Source organism: Passer domesticus, chromosome 3, assembly GCF_036417665.1.
Source record: "Passer domesticus isolate bPasDom1 chromosome 3, bPasDom1.hap1, whole genome shotgun sequence".
Taxonomy (NCBI): domain Eukaryota; kingdom Metazoa; phylum Chordata; class Aves; order Passeriformes; family Passeridae; genus Passer; species Passer domesticus.
The window spans coordinates 99,949,419-99,970,890 of record NC_087476.1 but is presented as its reverse complement, the minus strand read 5'-3'; the positions used below and the strand labels follow the sequence as shown (position 1 = coordinate 99,970,890).

At 35.4% G+C, this 21,472-nt stretch overlaps 1 protein-coding gene across 12 annotated transcripts in view; it reads left to right on the top strand.

Moving 5' to 3' along the window:
- The window catches only part of CEP170 (centrosomal protein 170), a 92,494-nt gene that overhangs the window by 65,785 nt on the left and 5,237 nt on the right, over positions 1 to 21,472 (top strand). For 3 of the 12 annotated variants that reach the window (XM_064414662.1, XM_064414654.1, XM_064414655.1), the window contains 8 exons: positions 2,088 to 2,214; positions 5,049 to 6,857; positions 10,843 to 10,893; positions 12,520 to 12,754; positions 17,282 to 17,459; positions 18,894 to 19,061; positions 19,345 to 19,433; positions 20,526 to 20,619. In XM_064414662.1, the coding sequence (XP_064270732.1) occupies positions 2,088 to 2,214; positions 5,049 to 6,857; positions 10,843 to 10,893; positions 12,520 to 12,754; positions 17,282 to 17,459; positions 18,894 to 19,061; positions 19,345 to 19,433; positions 20,526 to 20,619 (2,751 nt within the window). The remainder of the gene's footprint in view (positions 1 to 2,087; positions 2,215 to 5,048; positions 6,858 to 10,842; positions 10,894 to 12,519; positions 12,755 to 17,281; positions 17,460 to 18,893; positions 19,062 to 19,344; positions 19,434 to 20,525; positions 20,620 to 21,472) is intronic. The other 9 variants (XM_064414661.1, XM_064414660.1, XM_064414656.1 and 6 more) reach the window with 9 other exon arrangements.

Here is a 21,472-nt window from a genome sequence, read left to right as displayed (position 1 = left end):
TTTTACTTAATTTTATTCACCTTGTTGAAATTTATTTAAAAAAAAAAAGTTAGTCTGCTCTGAAATGCCAAGAGCTGGACATGATTTCAGGTATAATGTCTGCACTGTGGGTTTTTTTCAGATGTGGAAGCTGAAGCCCTAAATCTTCAGGCTGAGTAATAAGTCCACAGAAATCCATTGTTACATTTTTGAAAGATTTCTTACTACTGTTAACTTTATATGTGAGATAAGCGTAAAAGAAAGCAGATTTAACATGAAGGTAAAAGGCTGCTATCTCATAGATAAACCCAGCTTTTCTGAAATACTAGGAAATTGCTTTTGGTGTTCAAGAGAAGATTTGGAGGATTGCATACTTGAGAGCCTGTAAGATGCCAATTGATATGGATTATAGGAATAACATTAGGATATCTGAAGGTGACTTTTTAGATACATGTTTTATAAACCTTACACCTTCTGGATGTGCTTAAACTACTATGAAAAGAAATGGCATATTTTTGTTGTTGTCATTTCTGTTTGTATACACTAGAACTCGCAAAGCACACCTTTATATTCACTGCTATGTAGAAACCATTTTTTGGCAGTGTAATTTCAAGAGAAAATAATCTATCATGTTGTTTTGCTGCAGTTAATCTGCAAAATCCTAGTGTGTTTCTCCATTGTGAAATAGAATTCAGATTTCTGACACATATCTGTATCTTGAAAATTGGTTAGGTGGTACAGAAGGAACTAGTTGAAATTTTCTGTTGCAAAGGTGATTGGGACATCTATCATGTTTGGATTTGGCTATAATTAGTTGTTTCATTAGGTAGAAGTTCACTGGTACAGACAGGAGAAGAAAGATGAGTGATAGGAAAGAAAAATGAGGTTTCAGTAGTTGTCAGTGCATAAATGCTGTGATTTTTTGGTAATGTTCTTACTAGCATCTCACACTGTCTGCAGAAATGCCCATAAATAACAAAAACATTGAATTGCCTTCCTTTGCTGTTGTTGGACTTTAATAACATTTTGATTTTGAAAAATTAATCCAAAATATGGTAATTTGTGTAATAGTTAAAAAAATTACCTGCTGCATCTCTGATTCATGATATTTTGGAACAGATTCATGATGTTGCACTCACTTGCATTAATCAGGAGAAATTCAAGATCGTAAATTCAAGCTTTTCGCATGTCTGAGTAACTTTTAACTTCAAAGTCTTTGTCATATAATAGGTGACATTGTTCACCATTCTAGTTCTGCTAAATAAATTTTATAGAACATATAGTGTTGTTTCTTGATAAAAGACTAGAATCCAAAAGTAGTCAAGGCATTAGGCAAAAAACAACATTTTGAATAGAAGTGTGAAGATTTGAAGGGCTGGTGATGTTTATTGGAGATGTAAGGAAGAGAGACTGTAAGATATTTGGTAGGACAGTAACATTGTACTATCATTAGAAATCAAGTGAAACCAAATTAATTTCCTTTCTGGTTTAGGTGCAAAATAAATGTAAAATACTGATGACATTGACTTCACTGTTACGCAGTAGGATGGTCTAAAACTAATCTTTGCTTCTTTTTTTGCTTAGGCCAAACAAATAATCTGAGCTTCCTTTCCTTTTCATCATAAGTTATTACACTTTCAGTCCTTTAGGTAGTCTTTCTGTAATGAAGTAATTACAATATTTCACCTGGACCAGAGGGTCTTCTAAACCGGTAAAATGTCACTTTCTTGTCTTCCTGAAGCACATTTTAAATTTTTTTAACGCACCCCCACACCCCATGTACTTTTTCTGCACTTCTGAGCTGAGGACTGAAATAACCTGATCTTAGAACTAGCACATGTTCTGATACATTTTATATAGGTTCTGGTGTTTAAAAGTTCACTGCACTAGGAATTGTAGTTTATTTGGTACTGATTCAGCAGCTGTATTGATTTTGTTTGTTTGCCATTCTAGAGGTGGGGACTCTAAAATTTATTGAGGTAAACTATTTTTTCAACTTCCTCCAGGAAAATAGTGTCTGACCTATCTATTCAGGAAAAGCCTGGAAAGATGGCATGCTTTTCATCAAAGAGTTATAATTTTTCTTCTGCTGTTTTTTTCTCTCTTAGGAAGGTTCTGCTAACCCTGGAAGTAAACGTTGGATATCGCAGTGGGCCAGTTTGGCTGCTAATCACACACGTCATGACCAAGATGACCTGAGATTGGAGTCCTCTGTGCCTGCTCCTTTAGAAAATGGTATTAAAAACTGTTCTTATTGTCATAATTTATCTTGAAAAACCTGTGAAAGGGAGAAAAGAATGATTATGTACTGTACTTAGTCAGCTTTTTTACTTCTAATGCCTCAATTTCACGTGAAATTCTTCTGTTTCATTCAGCAGAAACAGTGTAAAAACAAGCTCAGCAGTAGTGGTGTCTGCCTGGCAGTTGAGTGCCAGAATTACACTGAATGTTACTAAAGCAGGAGTGTTTATAAACTGTTTAATATTAGAGAAACTTTCACTTAAATACAGTTTGGGTAGCATAGTAATAGTATAGTATGCATAGTATATTTCCTTACATTTTTCTTAGTCTAAATTGGACTTCAGTGTAATGATTATTAAGCAATCCAACCTGAGAGACTTCAGCTGAAGCATAGCATCCTTCTTTATCTTGGAAATGCAGAAGACCTTTGATATTTCTTGAAAAACCCAGAAACTTTCTGTTCAGCAATGAACAACCTTATCTCCCTTCCTTGTGAGTGCCAGATGTTCAGGACATGTCTCTCCATAGTTCAGTTTTTCACATTTGTGATTTTGAAGTGGTTTACTCTTTAATATCCACTGTCTTGACTATAAACTTCTCTTCTGCTTTTTTCTTCCTGTAAATCTCATTTTAGAAGTTGTGATTATCTTTGGGAGAAGTTGTACAAAGAAGTTTTGCTTTTGATGTTGCATAATGCATATATCTGTACCAATGCAGGAAAAAATTCTTATCAGTGGCTGCTGCTTCTGTTGTAGCTTTTTGTTCCCTCATAAGCATTGAACTTTGCCTAGGATACTAAAAATCAAAGGAGATGGAAAGGGGAAAAATTAAATAATCTGATACACACACAGAATATTGGAAATCAAGAGCAAATTTTGCACTATTTGAAAGGATTGGGTGTGTACATACAGGACACTTAAAATCACTGCTATTGAGGCTGATCCTTTGGGTGCTTAATCAGGAGCTTTGGTGGTCTTTTGTTTTCTGTAGTGTTTTAAATGGTCACTTTTATGATCTTCTTTGGAGAGGTAAAGGCTTTTTTTACCACTATGAGAACTAAGATAAGAGATAAAGTGAAGCAACTACTGTGTAGTACATACCCATACTGCAAGAATTCTAAAATACTAAAAGGGGAAATAGAGCATTCATAGCACCAAAATACCAAAATAACAAAGGTGTAATAAAAATAAAATTAAGTAGGTACATCTAAAAACCAATTCAGAAAACATGTCTTCTTGACTTAGATGCCTATATCTTCTTCAGAAATCTTAGTATTTAAACTTCACATAACACATATTTAGCCAACTATGATGCTAAACAACTCCATGCCTTTTTTTTCACTAAAGGCTGATTGAAATTCACCAAGAAGCTAGTTACATGCTTATATATGTATAAAATATTTGATCTAGTAGGCATGTCTGAGAAAGGTCAATTTTCACAGATGGCAATCATATTGATTTTTATTAACCCTTCAATTTGTTTCATAATTTTCAAGAAAAAAAAAACAGTCCTGGAATTAGAAAACCTTGCTTAGATTACAGAGGTACTTACTGTTTCTCAAATCTATGTCTTAACATAGATTATAGGAAAAAAAAAACCTGTGAGTTCTTTTGCATTTTTCATCAAAGGTTTGACACTGCAAAGGGAAAGGATAGATTGAAGAGCATGAGTAGGAAGTAGCAGGTATACATACAGAATGATTGTTGGTCTTCAATTAATTGCTTAGAGGATTCTTTCAGAGAGAGAAACCCTATATTCCAGTTCTTACTCCTGGAGCAACCAATGTTGGTGACAAACCATGATAGGAAAGTCCCAACAGGGTATGCGGAGCAGTTGCTTATATATCTCTCCTGGCAAGAAAGGGAATTGACAGATGTGTGTTACTAAATGTGTCACATTATATTGCAACAGCAGACAAATGAACTGGAAAAATAATTTTTTCTATCTGAATATTCAAAGTCAGAAGAATTCATAGAGCAATTTATATCACCTTTGAGTAATAAAGGCTTTTTTCTGACAACACAAATGTTGTGTTTGTTGAATGGGCGAGGAGGGCACAGTCATCATCACTGTGGAAAAATAAATGTTGGTTACTAAAAAAGTTATTCCTTGCAACAGTCCATGGGATGGCCATGCTTTTCTGCCAAAGGAGCATTCATTCTGTGTGCACTGAGAATTCAGTGAAAGTGCTTTAGCACTAATGCTGCATTCTTTTGATGCTTTGTATACAAAGTGTTGTTGATTTTCCATATGTTTTTATACTACAGTGTCTTGTTTGGGATAAAAACATTACTTTTGCTTTCTCAGCGATAGTAATTTCTTTGTTCATGAGTGGGGCTTTTCAGTATTGCTGAGAAGTGTCTCCCAGCACTGCAGATTCTTGCCTGAGCGAGGCAAGGCCTCGCAGGGAGAGGCAGTAGTCTGTCCATGAGACGGACCTCAGGAACAGGCAGGTAGGGAGGAGGATCTTACTCTTTTTGGTAGTTTTGAAATCTGGTCCTAAAGGTGTTTAGGAATGCAAGATTTCCTTTCCACTTCCTGTTGTAATGGTGTGCTAATTGATATAACAGTGATTTCTTACCTATTTTGACCTACTGTGAGATCATAAAAACTTTGTATGATTCAGCTGGCTAAAAGAGTTCATTAAATGTTTTTTCTACATGTCTAAATATAACTGATCTTGTCGTCATAGAAGAGGAGGATGGACTGATGAGTTTTTCACTTTTGTTTTATGTTGTATTAGCCTTATGCAGTCTTAAACATTTAATCTTTCTATTTGCCTTGCTGTTGAATGTCTTCTCAAATATTTTTTTCTCTTTCATTTTTAGATACAGACATCAGTGAGTCTGGTATTTCTGTTAGAAGTGCTGGTTCAGCTACTTCTATGACCAGCCAAGGTGAGCGAAAGAGGAGGACACTTCCACAGCTTCCCATAGAAGAGAAAGTAAATGAAAGTTTAAAACCAAAAACTGTATCTCATCAGAGGTCAGAAATAGGTGAAAAGCAAGACACTGAACTTCAGGAGAAAGAAACTCCAGCTCGTGCTTCAGATGCTAAGTCAAGCAGAACAATGAATGGTCTTTCACCCAAAGCTACTGGAGAAAAAGTGTTTTCTTTTCCCAGCTCTTCTAGTAAAGAGAGGGTTGAAACTGGCAGAGAAATTTCTGTGGTGAAACAAGCTTTAGCAAAAATTCAGCAACAAGAAAGAAAGGAGCAAGGACACTGGACACCCTCAAAATTATCCTCTACAAAATCTGCTGCAAACCAGGTTGAGAAAGGTCGGGAGGAGATTGTTATGTCCCCCAAAACTTTGGATAATCAAGAAAATGCTCCTGGACATGTTACAGATAAATCAGAAATTAAATTGGCACAGATTGAGGGAAAAAGAAGAAAAAATGACGAAGTGATTAGAGGACAAAGTCCTAAAGTACTTGGAGGAGACAAAAAGGAATCTTCAAAACCCTTAGTGAGGCAAGGTAGCTTTACTATAGATAAGCCTAGCACAAATATACCTATAGAACTTATTCCTCACATTAATAAGCAGAGTGGTTCTGCTGCCCCTTTAGTATCTGCAAACAGGTTACGTGACAGAAGTGATTCAATGGACACTGATTCCAGTATAGATACAACACTCATTTTAAAAGACACAGAAGCTGTAATGGCTTTCCTTGAAGCTAAATTGCGTGAAGAAAATAAAACTGATGAAGGTCCCGATACACCTAGTTATAACAGAGATAATTCCATATCACCAGAATCAGATGTCGATACAGCCAGCACAATCAGTCTAGTTACTGGTGACACTGAAAGAAAATCCACACAGAAGCGGAAGAGCTTTACAAACTTATATAAAGATAGATGTTCCACTGGTTCCCCTTCAAAGGATGTTTTAAAATCTTCTACAAGTGCTAGAGAAAAGATTGAAAAGAAAACTAAGAGTCGATCTTCAGATGGTGGGTCTAGAGCTGAGGCTCGCAAAACTGTGCAATCCAGTGGAAGAATGAGGCAACCGTCAGTAGATTTAACAGATGATGACCAAACATCCAGTGTACCTCATTCTGCAATTTCCGATATCCTATCATCTGACCAGGAAACCTACTCTGGCAAATCACATGGAAGAGTTCCTTTTGCCTCAGCAGATGAACTTGTACATTCCAAGATGGAAGGAAAGTCAGCTAAATCAAAAACCTCTCCTGTTGGACTTGGGCAGTCCAGTAAATCTACCACTCTTCCAAGACCTCGTCCCACAAGGACTTCTCTCTTGCGCAGAGCGCGCCTTGGTGAAGTCTCAGACAGTGAGCTTGCTGATGCTGATAAGGCTTCAGTCGCTTCCGAAGTGTCCACTACAAGTTCTACGTCAAAACCTCCATCGGGGAGGAGAAACATTTCCAGAATAGACTTACTCGCTCAACCTCGCAGGAATCGGCTTGGCTCTCTATCGGCACGTAGCGATTCTGAAGCAACAATAACCAGGAGCACTGCCTCGTCGCGTACCCCAGAAGCAATCATCAGAAGTGGTTCAAGGCTGCTCTCAGGAGGAGATAGCGCTAAAGTTTCTGCTAGAACTCGAGCCAATAGCATTTCTCGACTTTCGGATTCAAAATCCAAATCCTTGGCTTCGGCTCATAATTCTCCCTCAGGTATGTGAGATTATTTGAAATAATTTTGTACAATACTAGATCTTTTTAACATGTGGATTTTTTAAAGAAATTGTTTAAGAAAGAGGTCTTATGAAACTGTTTAGTTTTAGTTGATGCAGTCTTTTTCTTTGAAGTATAGGCTTCCATGGCAGGTCTTGTGGAAGTTTCTCATTTAAAATCATAAAGCCAAGAAATTGTAATCCTTTAATTCTTTGGATATCTTTTCATCTTGAAACCAGTAAGACAGAACTGAATTGGGACAGTCAAATGCATCAACAATCATTTATTTCAGTGCAAAAAGAGACCCAAGATCTCTTGGGTCAAATTATGGTAGTTCAGAAGGTCAGCAATACTATTTAGTACATAGAAGATATAATACTTATTTATAAGGTAGGCTTGTAAATAGGCAATCAGAGATTTTTTAATAAGAATAATAACCTTGAAGTAACTAATTGAAAAACTATGTACTACCTAACTATATATCATAAAGGAATTTCTTTTGAAGGGTTTGCCTCATCTTGGATTATTTCATTGTATTCCAAATCATGGTGATTTATGATTTCATCATGATTTCCAGATCATGTTGATCTGTTTTTGGTGTGATGGTTACTCTACCTTGTCTTACATTTGGAAGGAAAAATCTGCACAGTCTATGAATTTTAACCTACTATTCTGTTAGAAGTTAACATAGCTTTCTTAATGCAAGCAGTGTGAAAGCTGATAGGTTTTTTCAACAGCAATATTAAATATATAAAAATAAAATCTGTTAATTTTTAAAAAGTGAATTTTCTTGTGAAATGAGTATTTAAAATAAATGTCAGCTTCCTTTTAGAATTGTCATGCTACCAGCTTTACCATATTTGCAGTCAATCCACAGTCTCGGAATGAAATTAATAGAGTAGCTTCCAGCGTTGTAGTGCACTGAAATTTTGCTACATCCCATTCGGTCTTGATACAAGCCACTGTGATAGTTAATTTCCCACATTCCTGCTGTCCTTCTGTTGCTTATATATCATAAGTGGACCATGTCAGAATTCATAGCATTGTATATTCCCCAGGTAGTTAGTTTTCCTGTGTCATTTATTGAGTTAATAGAAATTTCTGCTGAGATACATTGCTGAACTGTAGAGTCGACTCTGTGATTCTATGGCAGGTGGCTACAAAGGTACCCAAAAGAGGTGACGCTTCAAATAAAAATTCAGTCTTTCTTGTAAGATATAATTGGGAAAGCGGCATGTTTTCAATTTTAATCAAAATTTTGAATTGATGATGTAGCCTGAAAGATGGCAACTCTAGGGTAGGGAAGTGTCAGTTAAGACCCTTTATGAACCAGTGAATACTAGTTCACATTATGATAATGCTGATTTTTTAAAAAGTAAAGGCCAGATATTTTTTGTCACTTACCTGCTTTTGTTTTTCACAAAACTCTGAATTAATTTTGGGTTTTGTGTCCATGTGAAGTATTGCAGGCTTCCTAAACTTTTCCCAGGTTGCTGCATTGAAGTGGTTTGCTGCTGTTGTTAAGGGAAGCGAGTGTATCTTTCTCTTCTCACTCTATTAGTCTATCACGTTGTTGTCTTTGATAAAATGTTCATTTCCCCATGTCCCACAGTCAAAGTTTACTGTAGCTTGTATAAAACACTGTTTTCAAGAGAGAAAAGATGCCATCTTCTCATGGATACACCAACATAATAATCTAGGTCATTTTAAAAGACCATTGTTAGAAAAATATACAGTAGTAATAGCTTCTTTCTTATAAAACTGTATCAGTTAATATATATCAATGGAGAAACCTATCAATGTAAAGGCCAGAATCTGAAAGAAATTAATGAAGCAGTCAGATACTTTCAAAACAAAATCATCGCTAAATAAACTAATTAAGTTTTGTTGCTATATAAGTAAAATATATTATTACTGCTGTTTAGGATTTAGAGTTCGGAATTTGGTCTGTATCAGTAACATTATTGTATAATTTTTTTACTGATTTATTTAGATTATACTTCAGGAAAATCTGAATTGTTTTGAAAGTGGTGTAATTTTCTAGTGTGTTTAGGAGTATATGTCTTAATGCATCTCCAGCTACATATAGACCACTTTTAATTCCTCAATTTAATTTTGTTTCTAGAAAAGTCAACAATTAATTTTAGCACTTGTGGAAAGTACTAATGAAGTGCTTGACTAAAGCACCTCAACTGTTTGAATATGTTTTACTTCAGGCACATTTAATCAGGGGGTAACAAGAATGGATTTTCTTTTCTCCCTGGATGTAGAAAGACTGGAAAATGAATGATTTTTACCAGTATTGGGTTTGGGGTTTTGTTTCCTTTACCAGAGGACTAGCTGCTCTCAAAATGTTAAATGTGTTCCATGGGTTATCTCATCAGAGGTCAGTTAATACTACCACAATGAACATCAGTAAACATTGGCAGCCTCTTAAATCCAGCTCACAAAGAGAAAGTTATTTCCGCACTTTCCAAATCAATGTTCAGGCACATATACCTGTAAAAAGAGAGTAAGAATAAGATGTAGTTTCTTGGTATTTTTTATTGTCTTGTACTTCATGTGGATGAATTGCAACATGATAGGGTTAAAATTGTCAGAGCTAGCAGCAAGTCTGTAGTTTCAAGAATCATTTCTAATCCTTGATGCAGTGAAGTATTGGTTACTTTTAAGTGAAAGGGCAAACAGATAAATGGAACATTAGAGTGAGAACTGTTAGCATTGAAGTCATTACCAGAGTTTTTCTGTGGTAGGAAGCTTGATAACTGAGAACATTGTGAAGACACATGAAGCAAAATTAGTCACTTTCTAGGACAAACAGTGAAAGGTCTGATGAAGACACTGCATCATCAAACAGTAGAGTGTGATCAATAAAAACAGAGGAGACCAAAGACCTATTTTCACAGCAAGAGAGGGAAATTGAAGATGATGTTACAGAAGGAGCTGCATATCAGGAATACAAACGGCAGGATCAGATCTCGTGCAAAGCTGCAACTGTAACTTTAGGCATTGAGTCAGAGCAGAGAGACCCTGAGCAGCAAGCTGTGTTTGGCAGCTCTGCTGCCTGGCTGACCTCGCTGTCATTGCAGATAGCTGGCAGAGAGGTTGATCAAAGCTGCTGAGGTAACTGTGGGGGAAAAGAAATTGATAATGGAGAAAAAACAGCCCTTACTAAGTTAATTTTAGTAGTAGGAGCTTGGAAATAGATGCACCTTGAGAAGTCAATGCCTCAAGAAGAGTAGAATATATTCTAATTAGCATAAGGAATATATTCAATAAAATTTAGTCTCAGATCTTTGAAGTGAGAGTATGTTGTCCAAATCACCAAACTTGCTGGTTAATGGTTGTCAGGAAATTGTACTTCTCACAGAGTAGTTACTAAATTAGGTTTGAATGCTGATTATTTTAGCCAGGGTTTTTTAGGATTTTCAGGTTAGTGGTACTGATATTCACAGTCTTTGGTGTCTGAGATAGGCAACTGTACAACAACTTTCAGAAATGTACATAAACTCCAATGACATTTTGGGCCTGCATAATATACAGATAGTATTAAAACCATATATATGCAATGTATAGCTACCTCACTGGGAAACATGCTTGGATATGCTTGTAATGAATTTCATAACTTTGAGGTTTTTACCACTAGGCCTACAGTAATTTTGTCCTCATATTAAAGAGAAACACATTGATAATATGTAACACCCCAACATTTCGAGGCCTTAAAATTTAATGATCTTAAAAACAGGGATTTTATGATACTATGTAATGTTGCATATGTTTGTTATTGATGTCATTTCAGTTAGTATCTCTGAAATGTTTAAGCCTTTACAAAATTCAGTATTTTTGATTGAAATATAATCTTTTCCTAAAAACGTGTGGGTGGAAAAGAGGACCTAAGACTAATCTCATATTTTATTTAAGCAAATGCTTATAATCTGAATGTTTTAAATCGAATTAACATGATAAAACACTATTTTGTACACAGAGAAATCCAAGCTTCTCCCAGACCCAGACCCTGATGTTGAAACTTACAGTGGTAGAGTACTAGAAATCAAATCTGTTTCTGATATTTCACTTCTCATTCAGTTTTTAGTTTTTAAATATATTATTGCATATGCTCATTGTACAGTGCTGAGTTGCTGAACTATCTCACTTGAGAGATTTTAAGATTAATTTTATAATTATTTTGAAGACTATAATTTGAACTGGGACTAATAATTTAAAGAAAAATGGATGAAAAAATGTGGGCCCAACTCATAAATCTCTTTGGACTTTGGTCACACATTGCTTGCATGCTGTTGGTGGACAAATGTACTTTTTCTGCTCATGTTTTACTTCCCTAAGATCAAACAACTTTGAAACCTCCAAAAAGAGATCAGAAAGTGATTGCGGAGACATTGTTACTTTCTACAATAAAGTTAGAAAATTTTTTAAAATGGTAGAACTGGACACAATTTGAAACCCGCATTTAAACCTGAAAAAAATTGCACAAGCATACATTTGTTTTCAGCAATTGAAAATTCATTATTGGTGTGAGGGAAGGGATGTAAGCTTATACACCAATGTCATAGTCTACATACCATAATCTTTGCATAACACAAAAATTTCTTCCATTATTTTTTACTTAAATTCATATTGGTGTATACTTCATTTGTAATGTTTGTTTTTTAACGTATCAGGAGAAACTATTATTAATTCTTGCATTTTTTAATACTAAAAAACAATTTACATCATTTGGTTCTGTTGTTTTTCAATGACCAATAGGTGGTCACACACTTATTTCATTTTCTGCAGTAGTTACAGAGCCTCATGAATGTCAGTGAATTTGAGGTATTAAATCCCCTGCAACAATTTAGCAGGTTGTGGTGATGGGAATTTCTTTAAAGGTGGTATCTCTTCCTGCTGGAAATGTCTGAGGACAGCACATCTGAAATCCCTTTTCTAGACTTCAGTAATTCATAAGGGGATAAGAGCCTCCTACTTAGTTCCAGTTCTCCTGTACTCCAGGCTGTCCTCAGCAACATGGCTGTAAAATGCTTTATGTGCTGCATGTCAGAATATATATACTTCTTTCTCTGAGGCTGCTTTTCTTACGGATGTGCTGCAGATTTGCATAACTGAATATTAATTTTACATATTCTTTTTCTGTACTAAACTCATAGAATCATTAAGGTTGGAAAAGACCTACACATCATCTAGGAATTTTATGCTTTCCTTATGTAAGTGTACATTCCAGGCTTGGTGCCAGCTCCATCCCTCCTTCATATCTCTTCATTTTCTTTTTTGTGTATCACATAAACCTTGAATGGAATTTGGGAAAAAAATCTGCAGAAAAAGTGCAATCTGACTATATACTTAAATGTTAATGAATTGGGCCCTTGTTTTGTAATACAGTTTGTCTGAGCTCATATACTGGCTTTTACATCTTACTTTACTTATCACTCTACAAAGAGCATTAGTTTTATGTTTTTATTAATCAATATTTTTTATTTAACACAAATTCTGTAGCTTTCTTTTAAAGACGTAGTAAATAAACCTTTTTTGAGGTACCTGGGGATGGATAATAAATAGCCGTGTATTTTTGTGATGTTACTGAAATAATGCTGTTTTTTCTTATTAAAGATGCCATAATAATTCTTTTTTAATAATTAAACTAATTTAGTAAGTGCAAGATGGAGGCGCTTTCCTACAGATTATGCTTCCACCTCAGAAGATGAATTCGGATCAAACCGTAATTCCCCTAAACATGCCCGTCTGCGTACCTCTCCAGCCCTGAAAACCGCGCGACTGCAGAGCGCTGGGACAGCAGCTCAAAGCAGCAACACCTTCAAGCACAGGATAAAGGAGCAGGAAGACTACATTCGTGACTGGACTGCCCACCGGGAAGAGATAGCAAGGTGGGTTTGAAAGGAGTGCTCCTAAAATAACAGAGTTTGTACCCAGCCACTTGTACTGAGGCTCATAGAGGACAAAGAGAGCTGATGAATTTTCTCTATCACTCCTTACTGCTTTCCTTCACTAACTGAATGGGTTACTTAAAATTCTTCTTATGGGACTGGCAGACAGAACACTCACATCACCAGCACATCTCTTTTTAGTGGAAAATGATAGTAGCTTCTGATTTATGATAGCCAAATCCCAGAAGATGAACTTTCAGTTGCATTACTCGGACTTGTGGAGGTACTTTGTGTATATCCTGAGGCTGAAGGGTATGTGATTTCTTACTACCTTTACATATTGAGATAAAATTTCAGATCAATCACAGGTGACAGGGAGAGAAAAAAGCAAGCTTTGGAATGTGAGAGACCATGTTCTCATTTTTATTTTTGATTTATCAAGACATTATTTCGTGTTAGGTACTTTCTGATTTAAGTAGTGCATATTCACCAAAAAGGAATTTATTTTTTTTTTGTTACAAGTCCATGAGATTAGTATACCAATACCTCTGTTATTGCTGGCACTACTCTGCTTCAAGTGTACCAGGGAAAAAGTTAGTTGCGCATTCTGGTAACCAGTTATTGCCGTACCATGCAATACCCAGGCAGTGAAATCTTCAGAGAGCTTGCACAAGCATGTAAGTGTTATTTAATACTTAGAAGTCAGTGTTCAGGTTCCAAAGATTCTCACAGAACCTAATTGGGAAGCCTAAACAAGAAATAAGTTTTCCTTTTAAGATTAATTTTAATAGTGTGGAGTATTTTCTTACTACTGTGGGAGTGTTTTGCTTAGTGTGATTAATTATTTTTTGTTTCCTGATTTTGGTAATATTTTTCAACATTTGTTTTTCTGTTGTGATCTGTGCAAAAGGAAGATGTAGAGACCTAAGAGACACACAGAAGATACCTAAGGGAATCTCATAGTATCTGGACAAACAATGAAATGAAAATATTCTTCCTAGAACATCTCTTCATTTTCAGAAGTCTAAAGTTAGAGATGGTTATAGGAAGGACTGTGTGTATATGGGAAAAATAATTGATAGCCATAGCATATTAGTTTCTCCTGATAAATAGTACTGCTGAACCTCTACTTCAGTGAAACTTTTTGGTATGTTTTGTCCATCTAAGAGAGATTGACATAATTGATGATTCAGTCTAAATTCATTTGGTGTTTAGGCTAGCAGGTTTTTCCTCTCCCTTGGGATTCTTACCCTTTCCTACACTGATGTATTGGCTTTAAAATTTGTTTTAGGGCTGTGCTTCAGCTTTATTTTCAGTTGAAGTGCTGAGAGGCTCAAATCAGTACTGCCAAATTTTTAGGTTTATATAGAGATTTTATACAACTTGCATTAAATTACCTTATTTAAAGTAAAGAAAAGTAGCATTTAGCATCTGAGAAATTCCAGATTACTGTCATCTGTTGTCACTGCTTCCAATACCAGTTTTAGCCTCTGTTAAGAGCATTTGCTGTAGGTCACTAATTCATCCTTTCTGTGTCTCCATATCTTTGTAGTGATTCACATTTTTGCTCCCTGGCTTTAATTTTAACTTCTATCCTCCATAAGATACTTTTTGTCTCTGTTCCTATTTCCTTGCTAACCACAGGCTCTATTATTGCCTACCCTGTTTTTTTTTTTTTTCCATCCCAGCCATCAGTCCAGCCTCTGTGTTCAGGATCCCTTCAACTCTATTTAGAGTTTAAAAAAATTAAGATGGCTATATGCTCTCATTAAAATGAGTTAATTTATTTTTGCTGTTGTTGAGTAGCTGATTGTAAGGATAAGCCTTTCATAAAATACATGTGTAGCAGAAAGTAGTGTAGAAACTGTATAGCAAACATTTCATTGCATCTGTTACCATCATACTGTGTTTTAATAACTCCATGACTGACCCAGTTTGCACAATTTACAGATGTTAATAAAACTGAAAATTTGAAAGAGGTGTTTAGAGAAAGTTCCTGGAATAATTAAATTTGATTTGAAGCCACATTGATATGGAGGGAATTTACACCCTTTTAATAATGGGAACCTCACAAATATTTTATCTGAGGATGTTAAAGTATTGTTACAAAATCCACTGACTCAGTATAGGAAGTGAAACATAGTAGACTAAGCATAAAAATAGTCCAGTAGTTCAGCACTATTACAGATATCATAGAAGTATTCCTATTTCCTTGTGTTTTTTTCTAACACTGGGCATTCTTTCACTGCAGATGAATAAGAACTAGAGTTCCAGGCTTTTGAAAAAAGTGGTCATGCTCTCTCCATCCCAAGCCCTGTATTCTCACCTTATCCTATGTGTTGGAAACTGAGTCTGTTCCCTGTGTAGCTGCCTGAATCTGCTCACCAAGTGAATCTAAAGCAGTATTTCCTGGAGTGGGTTGGGGGATTTAGGGAATTTGAGGTTTATTAGTTTTGCCTCTGTGAACTGATTTGCCTTGTATGCTTGCTAGGTCTGATGCAGGAAGCAGTAGAGATCTGCAAGGCACCCTGCAGTTGTAGTAGAGTAAATAGGGTGCACCTAGAGCCTAAGTCTCTTGTCCCTGATTGCACAAAACATACTCCTTATACTTAAGCAAAAATTTCTGCTTCCGAAAGTTAATGTAGAATTACTTGAAAAGTTCATAAGTCAGGCTCAGCTTACAGCTGATTTCTAATAGTCTTTCTAATATTCTTTTTCACAGTGCTTCTCATTTACTGCTCTATATTGTTTCTATACAGGAATGTAATTGGGTACTGGACTATAGCTTACTTTCACATAGAAAATTATTCCAGATTTTGTTCACATGACTGATATTTGACTGTGGTAATTATCTGTTGCTTGCCATCTGCACTGTTAGAGTTGTTTGTCCTGATACTTCTAGGATTCATTTGAATTAATTTTTATATAGAGATCTGACACTTTATGCAATTTTGATTTCTTGGTAAGAACACAAATGAAGTGGTTGTGTCATGTTGAAGCATTGCTGATTTCTGTGAAGAGTTAAGTCTTCATTAGTTGATGCTACTTTTAGTTATGGTTTAGTTATGGTACATTTTTCTTCTGAAAAATTTTCTGAAAATTGAAATCCTGGTTTTATTTTCTTGACAACTACTCATTAAATACCAGAATTTGTCCCAGAAAATCAAATGTGAATAGTAGCAACTTCTCTATTTATGGAAAAAGTTAGATGATTGTATGACACAAAGGAAGTAGCTGTTTTAGTGTATCTACTTCTAAGAATATTAGACATTGAAGGGCATGCGTAAATTGCCACATATTTGTCTACAGTCTTCTTCCAGTTATGTAAGCTGCACAAAGTTGTACTTCCTTGTGGATTGCTGATGATCAGCCACAAAATCCAGTGTTGGAATTTGGCTGGAAATTTCTTTAGTTATGTTTGCCTTTCTAGTTGGAATTCTCTTTCACTTAGTCTTAAGCTATCTCTAGGCCAGTGGTATCCATTGTTTTTGACTTGAAGACATAATGAAAATTAAGAGCAGAAGGAACACCTTGAACAATCTCTCACTGTGGAGCCCAGGGTGTGTCACTGTCACGTGGCTGTGCACCTCCTTCCACTTGAGTGGTGGGTGCTGTGTGTCACCGAGTCCTCGGTGGCACAGAAGTGGCACTGTCAGCTCCTGTGCCTTCAGTGCTGTCAGGCAGAAGTGTGAAAGGGGATCACTTGGCAGTCTGCTCTTCTCTGTGATCCAAGCTGGAGGTTGAGGGTGCCATAGTTAATAATGGCTTTTAGCTTTTGCTTTGTGGAGGTTTTTGTTTTGTTCCCTTCTTCTTTTGGGGTGTCCTGGGGAGGAGTGGCACAAGCAGAGCCAGCCAGAGCAAAGCTGATTTTTTGATGCCGTGAATCAGAAGCAAATAAAAGGACTCTTTGGCTGAGAATTCAGCTGTATATTTGTAATGCTATCATATCCAGGGTTTTAAAGGTATGTTGTATTTTTGCCACTGAAAAATTTGTCTTGATTACATTTGGGGATTTAGGGTATTGATGTGGAATTTGAGACCCATAAGCAGCTTGATCTGAGCAAGGTATGGAGCTGCCAGAAAATCAGAAGTCGTGAAAACATTTTTTTCAGTTAGGCAAACTAAGGTACAAATTAAATGGTTTCTGAACATTTCAGATTTACTGCCATGTCAGACATACTGCCAGTTATACATCTGTGCAGTATTTTCAGCATATTTCCTATGCATCTTCTGTGTTGGATATACTGCACGTTGCACACATCTGCCTGAATCCTAGGAAGAAAACAAGGATATTTTGTCTTTTGAGATCACCTTTCACCTTCTTCCTCTAGAAAGGCATGCTATTAAAAGCTTCAGTCAAAATTTGCTTTTATGGTTCTACAAATAATCTTTCTGTTTAAAAAGGCATGCAGGTTTTCATAGCGCGGTTATCAGGAACTAGAACTTTCAACCTCAAAGGCTGCAGATTGGGCTCTACTGGCCCAAAGATATTTGTAGGAGTGAATGTAACACTCTCTTTATTATTAGGATCAGTCAAGATCTGGCTCTCATCGCACGGGAAATCAACGATGTAGCAGGAGAGATAGATTCAGTGACTTCATCAGGCACTGCCCCCAGTACCACAGTAAGCACTGCTGCCACCACCCCTGGCTCTGCCATAGACACTAGAGAAGAGGTAGGAGATCTTCATGGAGAAATGCATAAGGTTCTTCCTTTTCTTTATTTCTTTTGCTTTTAGCATTTTGCATAGCCTTTTTAGTTATTTCCACTCAAACCCTGTGCATGATCTCAACATTTTTTTTTAATTTGAAATTCCTTTACATTTCAACCAACAACCCAGAAGTCATTTTGTGAACACAGCTTGTCAAAAGGATGCATACTATCTGTCTGTCTCTTTTTTTCCACAAAACTTAGGATAAGATAGGTATTTGTTTTTTCTTGTCTGTAGCCTTAGATATACCATTGGATGGTATCTAAGTGCATTTAAAGATACTAGTGTGTATGCACAACTATATATAAATGTATATATTTAATTCTTTGCTTAGCTATTAAAAACAAAAAAGTCCCTCTTTTCACAGGTAACAAAAAACTTCCATCTTCTGAACACTGAAATACTTAGGTACCCATAAGTTAACTTCAGATTTTCTTTCTTAATAACATTGTCAAAAACTGCCTTGAAATAAGTTTGCTTTATGCTTCTAATAATTCCTATTTCCTTTGCCTACCTCTGGTGTGCTGTTCTAAGAATATATTGACTAACGTGTTCTAGTAACCATCATAGGTCTAATGCTGGTAAAGATGTTAATCTGAATTTAAATCATCACTTTCTACCATGTTACAGTTCACCATAATAATGTGTTGTAAATGTTTAATGCATTTTTTCTTCATAGTATTCCTTTCAAAATATGTTTTATTCATTTTTGTGTGCATAAATTTTGGTTAATACACGAGTTTACTGTGGTTAGTTTAATATTGTCTTTTTCTGTGGAAAAAAAGATATAAACAGCAATAAGAAATCTGTGAGCTGGGTACTCAGAAAAATTATAAATGCACTCACATAGATTTTGGGTTTAATTCTCCTAGACTGTGGCTAAACTTTAAAGATGTAAAATGCTCTTTTTATCAGATCCAATTCGACCACTCAAATTTTTTTTAATCATTAAATAATTATTTTCTTCTTCAAAAAATGCGATGCATTGTGTACATACTGCAGGTGGCAGTATCTCCTTTAGGTAGTGTAGGTCTTTCTGTAACACTATAACTTATTTGGAAAAAAAACCCCTAAATCTCAGAGTACTCTTCTCAATTCCACAGATATGTTCCATTAATCAAAGGAATTAATTATTCAGTACCAGTTTATAGGTAGCAATTATGTTACCTGTCCAGAAGCAAAATTTCAGTGGGGTAATCTAAATTTGCCATGTATGTCTAGTATTTAGGAAAAAAAACCCCAAATCTTGTTCATTTGTACAAGATATTTTTACATAAGAGATGCATCATTTTATACTATAGAAGACAACAGAATGATTATTATTTGATAAGCATCTTAGAAACTGTTTCAGGAGAAAAAACCCCAGTAATCTGATTATTGGATGTATCCAGTAGATTTCATGAACTTCATTTTTCTTTTATCCTGCAGTTGGTGGACCGAGTATTTGATGAAAGTCTCAATTTTAGAAAAATCCCTCCAATAGTGCATGCGAAAGCCCCGGAAGGGAATGGTCGGCCTAGTGATGCCAGACCTCAGCTGACAGAGGCCCTCGATCCCCCAACAATTACCCGCAGAAGGACTTGGAGCAGAGATGAAGTGAGCACACAACAGGATTCTCTCTAAGAATGTGTCAATTTTAAGCTTTTACAATTATCTCCCCACTTAATATTCTAGATATTATCCTGTCTCTCCTACCTCTAGCAGGTGGCATTAATATTTGAAAAAATATGTATTATTTTTTTGGCAAAATGTTCAAATATCATTGTATACGATACTATCTAAAACAAAAGTAAGATTTTTTTATAGTTAAAGATACCAAAATATATGGAGTTGTTACTATTAAACTAATAATACCTTTTTTATTAAAAACTTATTGCAGGTTATGGGGGACAGTTTGCTGTTGTCCTCAGTCTTCCAGTTTTCTCGCAAGATAAGACAATCCATAGACAAAACAGCTGGCAAAATCAGGTAGGTTGTTAAAAATTGCTGTTATTGCTGAAAAATGTCTGTTCCCATCAACATTCCCAGCAGTAAAAAAAGATAAATATAATATTCACAGAGGAAATGAATGTAGTAGAAACTTGTCTTTTAAAAAAGCACTGTTACCCATGGCATTTTTAGCATTCAGAAGGATTTGGAATGAATACTTTTTGCATTATTCCTTCTGTTTATTTCACTTTATGTGAAGAGAAGTGTCAGGAAAGTTTACATGGACAGAACAGCATCCAGCAGAGGAGCTCTTCCAACATAAGCTCTTCCAGATTTGCAATTCTGTGAAAAATCTACACAACCTCTGTGCAAGTCTTGTAAAACTTCCTTCCTTAAAAGTTAAGATTAAAATATTGCTGAACTCTAAAATTGGTCCCTGCAGGTTTGCCAAGTTTGTTTTAGAGATTTTGCATTTTAGGAAGAAAAAACAAATTGGACAGAGGAGAGCAGGGAAGCAATACATGAAAAATGAGCATCTGCCAGTATGCTTTGGGCTTTTACAAGTAGAAGTGACTTCTTTAAACATATGAGTAATACTCATAGTACTAGAACATATATATATATAAAATGTACATATTGAGACTTTTCAATGAAAACTTTTTCTATAAAATGCATTTTTAATATTTCCTAAAATGTTTTCTTTTTTATTAATATGAAATTCAAATGTAAAAGTTGAATTTCTTTGTCTTATATTTGGGTGTTTTTTATTATTGTAAAATGCAGTATTAATGGGGAATTTTCTCACTACAGTAAAATAGTTGGCTTTTTAGAAATGTGTCAGTGTTGAAGGAAAGAACCAGCTGTGTCTGTATATCTACCATAAGCAGTATTTAGCTACAGAACTGCCATCTTAATCTCAATAATAATGATTTTGCTGAAAAACTTGAAACCTGTATGCTTCCCTGAACATTTAAACAGTGTGGTTAGATACCATCAGGTTTCAGTTTATTATATTTTATTTTCACGTAGCACTCCTTATCCTGTTTTCCCTATCGAGTTTTCTCATCTTTCAGATTATTTTGTGGGGTTCTTTCCCTAGTTTAAACATACTATTGCATTTCTTTCTTCTAGAATATTATTTAAGGACAAAGACAGAAATTGGGAAGAAATTGAAAACAAGTTACGAGCTGAAAGTGAAGTTCCTATTGTGAAAACATCAAGCATGGTATGAATAGTTACCTTTCCTGGGACTGGTTATGCTGCTCATCTCATGGCTAAGTAATCAGTAGAGGAATGTGGTGTTTTCAGTGACATAAGGGCAAACATCTTAAAAAACCCTTATTTAGACACTAAGTATATTTCAAGAATAAACCTAATCTTCAGTAATGACTATTTTTTTTTATAATTACTAAGATTTACTGTCTTAGTAATTACTTTTTACTGTATCATTAAGAAACAAGTAATTGTTCAGGGGAAATTTTCAGATAAAAAATGCAGTAAAAGGGATTCAAACTATATATAGACCATCAGTATGTTTGTTAAACAAAAGGTAACAATTATTGTCTGGAATGTTAGATTGCTTTTGAATAAACTTGGTTTACAGTCTAAAAACTATTCTACCTACTAATCATTAATACTTAATATGTAATACTTAACACTAGTAATACTGATTATTTATATTTAGAGAAATTGTTGTGTTTTAATGTAAGTGATGAAAATAATCCATAGACACATTGCAATAAAAGGATTTTTCAGTGAAAAATAATCCTGTTGGTTTTGCCTGGAAGTGGTAACAATAGGTTGCCCACTAGCACTCCAGCTGTTTTATGTAATAGCCTAATTGCATAAATCAGCTCTGGTTTATGGCCTAATTCAGGCCATTTCAAGACCAGACTGTGTGACAGTGTGAGGGAACAGACCACATGTTGTGTCTCAGTCCACTTCTCCTCTGCTTCTAAACACAGAGCATAGGGTTTGAAAAACATTCTTGCATGAGACAGCAGGCACAGCCCAGCTACATTATCCATCTGCAGAGTCTGCTGTTAAAAATATCTGTTTAGAGAGGCAGGGTTTTTTGT